The following is a 9554-nucleotide window of genomic DNA, read 5'->3' as shown; positions in this document are numbered from 1 at the left end:
AAATCAACAACGGTTTGGTCGTTATGGCAACACGATTGATCCTGGTGTGGTTGCTCTACTCTTTCATTTGTCACGAGTTCAGAGTTAAACACACCCGATCAACAACAGGAGGGAATTTGGCCAACATCGACAGGCTGCACCCACGTACACTAAAGGTAACATGCACGCAGTGCCTAGTAATGATGCAGTACGATACACATATTCACTTACCGCCCATATATTAAGACCAGGATTACATTTGGTTTTTAATCAAAATGCCGGACGAAATGTGCAGTCGCAACTTTCTTGCAACGGTTGACACTTGACAGTCTCGACTCACTTTACTGAGAAAGGTTATATTTGGTGCGACAGATTTCCAAACCTAATGCGCAACCAAGAAGACCATATAGTCGGGAATGTTTTGGCATCCGGTGCCAAAACATCATGTTGAAAAACATGGTGTACTCCCACGTCCCATGAAACCAACAAGTGTCGACACCTGGGCAATGACACCCTCATCTACTTTTGTTCTTATCACAGGAACAATTATTTCTACAACACTGATCAAATAAGATCAACAGCGCAGCGAAGCAGGTCAGAAACGACACAGTTCAGAAGAGTCAATACCATTTTCAAAAAAAAACAAAAATATATATACACGCGCTGATGGCGAAATGTATTGCTTTCGATGACGCCTAAACTCTATTAAAGCCATCGAAAAAGCTTTGCTGTCACTCGTAACAAATCCTTCAACAGACATGTCGAGGAAAGAAACATGGTTCCTCAACTGTTACAACAACGTCCGTCTGTGGTGTTCGCAGACGCAATGGTTACCTCCTATAACGTCGCAAAGCCAGGTGACCCAAGTCAACGGTAAAATCAGACTTTACAAAGACAGGAATAGGAACCTACCACGCTGAATCAGTTACCGCTAGAATACGCTGATATGACCAATGTACCTCGACATAAAATTGTCAGGGAAGTAATTATTGTATCATCCAGTCCCAAAGTTTTACTGAAATAGAAATCAATACAAGTAGAAAAAAATCGTTCACGTTTACTTCTAGATGACGGCGCTAGTACATCTCTCATCACATGCAGCAAAAATGTTTTTAAAACACTAATTTCAGCCGACAGTTGCGACCGAAAGCACTGCGAATAAAAAAGAACTACGAGCATTGATATGGTACAGAGCTCACATAGGCCCAAGAGTGAAAGCATGCTTGTGCTATAACCACCCTATGTCAAGAGTGTAAGCATGCTTGTGCTATAATCACCCTTGTCAATAGTGTAAGCATGCTTGTGCTATAATCATCCTTGTCAAGAGTGTAAGCATGCTTGTGCTATAATCACCCTATGTTTGTAGCGTATGTGCACTCGCCCGTGCTTTGATAAGTTCGATTTAGAGGCCTTTGGCCTATGGGGGCCTATGGCTATTCGGTTTACAACATGGAACATGGCCTGAGTGAGTGAGTGAGGAGTTACTGGCATTTCGGTAAATGCTCCTAAAATGTTCTGTTTTTAGGAGGCTAATCGACCAAGTAAGCCTAAAATATATTAAAAATTAATTAAAAACCCAAAACCCAAAAATTGTAAGAACCGGCTTTCAAGTTTTAGCCTAGCGAGGGTATTTAGTTTTCTTTTGCAAAAATAAACAATATGGAACCATTGTCATGGATTAATCTATTTTTAGACGGCAAATAAGCTACGGGCGTGTAGGGGTGCATGTGTTCCATCCTCCACCTCAGCGGCTCAGTGTTCGATATTGATATTATGACTTTTTGGTTTACTATGTGTAATATACTCTGCGAAGCTGTTGTATTTGAATGAGACAGTACCTTGTGGTTCATAAAGTTGAAGTTAAATAATAGCAGATAAAGTGTTGCTTTGTCGATCGAATCATAACAATCGACACTTGCACTGGTCCATTGACGTATACATCTCCTGACTACTTTGCAATAGCAATCCGTTAACACACAACCAGTAAAGTTTCGACCTGCAAATACATACAAACATATATAGTCATGAGTATTCACAGCTCTGTAGACCCAACAGGGGCGTTGTACGCTTGCCTAAGCACAGACGGACGTTTAAGAATATATGACACAGCCACATCAAAGCTTGTTGTACAGCATGTGTCAGATGCCAATCTGAGCGACGCCTACACATGTCTGGCCTGGAACCCGAGTGCATCGAATCCCACACAGTCAACTATAGCCTTAGGTACACGCAGCGGCAGTGTGCACTTATTCGACATAGCCAAGAGTGAGGTTGTGAAGGAATTAAAGGGACATACAGAGCAGGTGAACGCTATGATCTTCTCTGATGACGGGAGCACACTGTACACGTGTTCGAATGACAAGCACGTACAAATATGGAAAGTCGAATCGGGCACATCAACGAGGTATGAAAAATAACAGTCACAATAAGAAAAACTATTAATTATTTGCGTCGCTTCAAATATATGGCTAACAGTGTGCATTTTATGTATCGATACTTGTAGTACATTTGCTATTACTTGAGGGTAATATATTTGGCAATCCCACAGTTTGTTTATTCACGCACACACACACACACACATATATATATATATATATGTGTGTGTAGTCATATATATATATATATATATATATAATAAAATATATATATTCGATATGTATATACACACAACATCAAATTTATGCATATTTACGTTCACATATATACATACCTACATGAAATATATATATACATATATATATAAGCATGTATGTATATGTGTATTTATATATGTATATATATATATATATATATGTATGTATGTATATATATATGTATGTATATATATATATATATACATATATATATATATTTCTGGAAGGCGTTATGTGCGCAAGTTTTATATACTAACATCCGAAAACGCGTATACGCATTTCATGTGTGCTAGTGCCTTATAATAGAACATTTGGGTGATCTGTATACGCGTGGGTTACTCCTTATATGCTGGTACCGTCCGCATTATTTGTTTTCTATTATTGCACGTGCATCCCGTCGTTCGGAACAACCCAATCCTGCAATTTTGATGTATCTACCTTAAATGTAGAGAGGAAGGGGAAAGTAGGTATAGAATTGTATATACATGTTTGACATTCAGCCATATACCAATGTTCAAATACATATATATATATATGTACGTGTGTGTGTGTGTGTTTATGTGTGCGTGTATGTATGTGCATGTATGTATATATATATTTATATTTATGTACCTGTATTTCATATAAATATGTGTATTTCATATATAGGTTCTCATTTGTATCTCCTTATGGTGTTTCAGTCGGTTTCAAGCGGACGACCACAAAGTCACAGCATTGGCGCTGTGTCAAAACGGAAAGAGCATATTGACCGCCGGTAGGACTGTGAAGCTTTGGGATCTCGACACTAAAAAAACCACAAAGGTATGTGCAAGTACTTGTATATATGCCCCGTGTACCACAAATACAAGACATGTAGTGTCCTATAAAGACTCAACCAATGCACCTGCTGGGTGGAGTTTAGGGCTTGTAAGAGTCCATCGAGTGCTGTGAATGGACTTCTTCGCTCCGTTTATCCCATGTATCTGGGTGTAGCTGTCCATCCCTTCCCACCACACCCGTTGCGTGCGCGTGCAACTGTATGCATCGACGACTACAGAGTTCGAGTTTGCCTTCACCTGACTGTATACTGCCTTCCTACTTAATGTTTCTATTCACAACACACCTTGGCCCCGTTGAATCCCGTGTCAACCTTGTACTATTTCCAGGGTTTTAGGGTTTATCCTTGGTGTCCACACCCATACGTTGGTTGTTTAACTATTTTTTACATCTTAATTGCTGTGATGACATATCGAATTCCTGATTTCGTATACATGAGCACATGCACGGCTCGCGCCAGCAACTCATTAGAACGAACGAATCCATACGGTGCTATACTATCACGCATGCGTATTCGCAAGGGAACGTATTGTACTGATACTCTTGTGGGTAGTGAGTGTTCGCAAGGGATTGTATTGTACTGATACTCTTGTGGGTAGTGAGTGTTCGCAAGGGAATGTGTTGTACTGATACTCTTGTGGGTAATGCGTGTTCGCAAGGGAGCGTATTGACGTTGATCTCTGTGCAGTTAACGTATTTGAATCGTATGAGGTCTGACGAGGGTAGTATTGATCTTAAGTGTTTGCTGCTTTTGCCGAGAGCGTAGTTCCCAATGCTCCCACTTCGCACCCTTGCAGATGGGTTATCTCTATCCCAGCATATAGATATATACATATAGATAGATAGAGAAGTACACTTTCCAATTCAAGCCCATATACTGATGCGATTGGACGCCCTCCCCCTCTCCCACCAGAACTTCTCCGGTCAAGAGGAGAGCATCATACAGATCTGCGTGTACCCCAATGGCAACCAATTCCTGACCTTCGACAATGTGGGTCGATTCGCAAACGTGTGGAACCTCAAGGGCAAGACCGCTCACACCGTCGGTGCGATTGCCTTGCAGGCAGCCAGCAAGTGCATTGCAGTGACACACAGCTCGTCGCCTGATGCGGTATGTGAGTGTTGGATTGGTGTCTGTGGTCGTGGTGGTATATGGGTTGGGTTGAGTTGGTTTAACGTTCGGGTTGGGTTGGTGTCTGTGGCCGTGCTGGTGGATGGAGGGTAAAACCCCAAGACTTGAGTTGTACATGCTGTGTGGGAGTGAGATCTACAGAAGGTCTTCTGCCTTAAATTGGATGGGGGTTGTGTACTGGGAGTATATGACTTTGAAAATCTTTGGCGATTTTCTACACGGCTTGGTACTGTTTGTTTTTGTATGATTCTAGATTGTTTTGGTACTGTTTGTTTTCGTATGTTTCTACACCGCTTGGTACTGTTTTTTTTGTATGATTCTAGGTTGTTTTGGTATTGTTTGCTTTTGTATGATTCTAGATTGTTTCCGTGTTGTTCCTGATTGAATAGTTATCTCTGTACGGCTGTAGGTGTCATAGCGCCTCAATGCTTGTATATGCATATGGATCGTAAGCTTTTGCCCAATCGCACGACTCAGCCGATCCCAATATCTTATATTTTGATGCAGCAATGCAATGTAGTCGCCGTGTCGCATGCGGATGAAGTGCGAGTGTGGGAGGTGCCCAACAAGAAAGAGGCCAAATCAAGCGGAAAGCAGTCCAAAAACCCGGTGTTCAGGTGCACATTCGTATCCGAGACACCAAGCACAGAGGCAGGTTCAGAGGACAAATCCGGCTCTGTCCCAACCAGTGTCCTGTACGCCTGTTTCAATGCGCGCCTGCCCGAGAATGAGCTGTGTGTGGTGAGGGGTACGCCGTTACGCCCGGCTATTGAAAACGTTTCGTACAAAGAGAGCACTGGTAAATGGAGTGACGGGGGGACTATGGCCCGTGCACCGATACATCTCATGGCAGCCACTCAGCAGTCAGACGCCGACGCACGCGCTAGCCGAATCAAGGCGGCCGGGGATAACGCACATATCATTGGAGCGGATAACGTGCATTCTGGTGTGTGTTGGGATTGGATTGTAAACTTGGTTTTGGTGGGCGAGCGATTTGAGGTAGATGTGGGGGCGTACACGGTTTATGTTTTAGGGTTTTAGTTGACGTGCATGTTGGACTCGATTCCGCTCTGAAGCATACACAACGAGCATCATACTCTTGGCTTCTTTATATGCACATGCATTGACTTCTTCATATGCACATGCATTGACATCCATGCATCCCTAATAACACCGCTGTAACCACCCGCAGAAATGCCTATGAACCTCGACGGACAAGTAGAGAAGAAAACACCCAAGACCAGCCAACAGGATGGGCCTGTATTGGGCGATATGATTGAGATCGAGCAAGAGGACGATATGCCCACAAAGCGCAGCAGGGGCAAAACCACCAAGGCCGATTCCCTGGCGAAACTTCTGGCGCAGGTGCGTATGTGTGTACTACCCTTAATGATTCCGATGTTTTCTATAGAAACCTCTACACATTCACAGCATTTTACAGATACACGTGTGTATATACTTGCCCATGCATGATTCCGATGTTTTCTATAGATACCTCTACACATTCACAGCATTTTACAGATACACGGGTGTATATACTTGTCCATGCAGAACACCAGTCTTGAATCCAAATCCCCACGACGAATTCGGTGTGGGCGTAGCTTCCTTTCCCATTTGCTTGCGAATCCATGCCACAGTGATATCGTAGCGGGATCTGTCAGTTGTTGAGTCATTGCTATTATGAACCAATGTAGTGTAATAGTTGCATATGTATTTATTTTATTTGAACATGCTCTTGTGTCATGGCCTTTTAAATCAGAAGGCTATGCTTGTGCATTGGTAATGTAGTGTAATAGTTGTATCTGTATTTCTTTTATTTGAACATGCTCTTGTGTCATCTGTATAACATGCTCTTGTGTCATGGCCTTCTAAATCCGAAGGCTATGCTTGTGCATTGGTAGTACCCAGTTTTCACTCGTTATTGACTTCAGCGACAGTTGGACTATCCATTGCCGTGCTGAATAAAACTCTAAAACCCTATTTGTGGGTGTGTATATATATATCTCCTCGTGTAGTGACCACTGATGTATTGTTGCTCTCTGGAAACGTACGGGCCTTGCAAAGAAACGATCCGACTTCTCCTGGACTCTAAAACTGATAATTCCCTCCTCTAACCCTAAACCCTACTACCTACCCCCTAAAAGCCTACACGCCTTAACCCTCTAAACCCTAAAAGAAACTATCCGACTTTCCCCCAAACTCTAAACCCCCTTCCCTACTCCCTAAAACTACCCCCTAAACCCCTGCAGGCCCTACACAGCAACGACTTGTCCCTTCTGGAAGAGTGTATCTCCAACACCAACGAGCACGTGGTGCGTAACACAGTGCAGCACCTGCCCACCCCCTACGTCATCCCCTTCCTCGAGGCTATCGTAGCCAAATTCCAGGCCAAGCCGGTTCGCGGCGCTCAGCTGGTGCCGTGGATTAAGACGGTGATGGTAGTCCACACATCCTACCTGATGACTGTCCCCAACGTGCGGGAGAGTCTGGGGGGTCTGTCGTCGTTGGTTGACGCACGGTTGAGTGTGTTCAGGAAGCTTTTGGCGCTGAATGGTCGGCTGGATCTGCTGTTGAGCCAGGTGCGTATCGTTAAGCGTTGGGTTGGGTTATAGTGGGTTTTACTTTGCTTTGTTGTTCGAATGTATAGCTGCTGTGTACATAAGGGGCGTTTTGATTCATTCAGTCCTTGAGTAAGCTGGATCGTAGTTCCGTAGTCTCAGAAAGTATGCCCTGTTGGGATGTGCTAGCTTGTCACTGGTTGTATGGGTGCGTGTTCAGGCTGTATCATCTACCTTCCTTTGTGTGTGTAACGTTGTCCATCCCGATGTAGCGTCGCAAGCGTTTATTGAAGTATCGTTCATATATTGCGCAAAGAAGGTTCTGGTGTGCGCGTAGTCTAGTTTGGTCAGGTTTGGCTAACTGTCCGCGTGTACTCGTTGATGGGTTCATTTCTCTGTCCTGTCCTGCACCCCTTTGGTATCTAGAAGGACTGCAACTGTCCTGATTCGCGGACCAATACACCGTGAAGCGCCATTAGAATACACAAGCACATACCAGGAAAACACCTGCATAGTTTTGAGTATGAGCACCACATGCCTGTGCGCATCGATACGCTCATACTTCATAAGTGTAGTCCTATCATATGCTTACGAGGGTAGCGTTCTTATCACATGCTTGTGTGTAATACCAATCGCATACTTGTAACATCGGATATAATCTCGCATCGCGCGACGTATGCATTTGACACGTGGATCAGATCTATAAACTACCATGTGGACGACAGGAAGTCGCAATCATGTGGGAAGTCTCCATAGTATCATATGATCGTAGTATCATAAGATCATATGATCGTAGTATCATAATATCATATGATCGTAGTATCATAAGATCATAGTGTCATAGTATACAATAGAAGCATTGTGCTCACCCTATTGCACACTGTCACTTTCCCTCTCTCTGTCTGTCTGTCTCAGATATCGGTACAAGCACAACTGGATGGTGTGAGTGGACTGAAGGAGAACGCTGTAACGTTCAAGGATGAAGGTATATCGGCGTTCCCATGTGAATTGGTGGATGTGCGTGTATTTATTTACCATGAATATGGATGTTTATAATGTTTGCTTTCCATTGATGTGCATGTATTTGCCTTTACTTTGAATATGGATATATATAATGTTTGTGTTCCGTTTAAACTACTGGATGTGCGTGTATTGTCTTTGCCATGAATATTAGTGTACGTATATACTGTTTGCTTTTCAACAGGCATTGTATTAGGATCCATTGCTTTGTTTGTTTTGTATTCATCTATGTACCTGCCATCAGCTATCCTCATTTTCGGCCAGAAGGTTATGTGCTTATATCTGAGTCACAAGGCAGATATACACGCAACTGTGCCTGTACTGCCCTTGATCCAGACCTATATTTTACTATATACATAATTATACACCCAAGTCAGATGAACTTATATTCCCTGTACCTATACCTACATTATCATTGGCAGATACATGCAAGTGTGCCTGTACTAGCCTTGATCCAGACCTATTGGTCTATACACAATTTACACCCAAGACAGGTGAACTTATAATCCCTGTAACTATACCTACGATTTCATTGGCAGATACCTCTGATTCAGAGTCAGAGTCCGAGGACAGCCAATCAGAAGACGAGGATGCGGCCGACGATGACATGGTGGAGTACAGTGGTGACAGTGAGGACGAGAGCGATGAAGGAGATGATGAAGAGTAACCGGCCAAACGCACCTGCAATGGCTCTATTTAGTAGTACTACACGTACATGTATATAATTAGTAAAGGAATGAGATTGTCTGTGCGAGCTTAAGATACAAAGTTAAGTGGTGTATATATATCGGTTGTTTTAGGCCAGACACTACACACATGCGTATAAATGGATATGGTAGCAAAACGGTGCATACGCTGCTCTAAGCGCTAAGGATTGACTCCAGTAACAGAGATAGGATATAATTACAAATAAGACTATATATATATTCGTATATGTATACATATATATATTTGTATGTATATGTAAGATATTTATTCCGCACTAGCTTGCTAAAATTGAACTACGGTGTAGTTCTCAGATTTCATCTGGAATCCTTCAATATGTTGTACATGTGCATAGACTGCCGTGCTAAGTTGAAAGGTGTGGTGTTTGAGTGTGCTCGATTCTCGTATCGGTGTCTTCTCCCCGATATCACCCAACTTGATACTATCCATTACAGTGGTATCGTGGGGACTTAGACCATCACTCCTGCTGACCGCTCCCGTGTGATACATAGCCCATGGGTAGAGGTTATTAGGCTGGCCGCAAAGCTTGCATTGCTTGGCTTGTCGAGGATCCTGCTAACATGCTTTATAATATAATAGACATGACTTTTCTAGTACTGTATGTATGTTTATTTGGCAATTCATATGTAGTCAGTACTCAGTATGTATGCATTAATAATCGCTACTTTTTAAAAGTATTAGTCACTACTC

General features: G+C 42.8%; 1 protein-coding gene across 1 annotated transcript; it reads left to right on the top strand.

The window, feature by feature from the left end:
- Positions 1-1816: 1816 nt before the first annotated feature.
- Positions 1817-8904, top strand: SARC_00992 (hypothetical protein). The gene is made up of 8 exons (XM_014305324.1): positions 1817-2383; positions 3293-3413; positions 4342-4539; positions 5068-5506; positions 5753-5925; positions 6810-7139; positions 8034-8103; positions 8678-8904. Exons 1-8 carry the CDS (start codon positions 2004-2006, stop codon positions 8803-8805), a joined length of 1839 nt encoding a protein of 612 aa, XP_014160799.1. The 5' UTR covers positions 1817-2003; the 3' UTR covers positions 8806-8904.
- Positions 8905-9554: the final 650 nt, after the last annotated feature.

The sequence above is a fragment of the Sphaeroforma arctica genome, assembly GCF_001186125.1.
Source record: "Sphaeroforma arctica JP610 unplaced genomic scaffold supercont1.35, whole genome shotgun sequence".
In the NCBI taxonomy this organism is placed as follows: Eukaryota; class Ichthyosporea; order Ichthyophonida; genus Sphaeroforma; species Sphaeroforma arctica.
The sequence above is the reverse complement of the archived record's forward strand: the minus strand, read 5'-3'. Positions and strand labels throughout refer to the sequence as shown.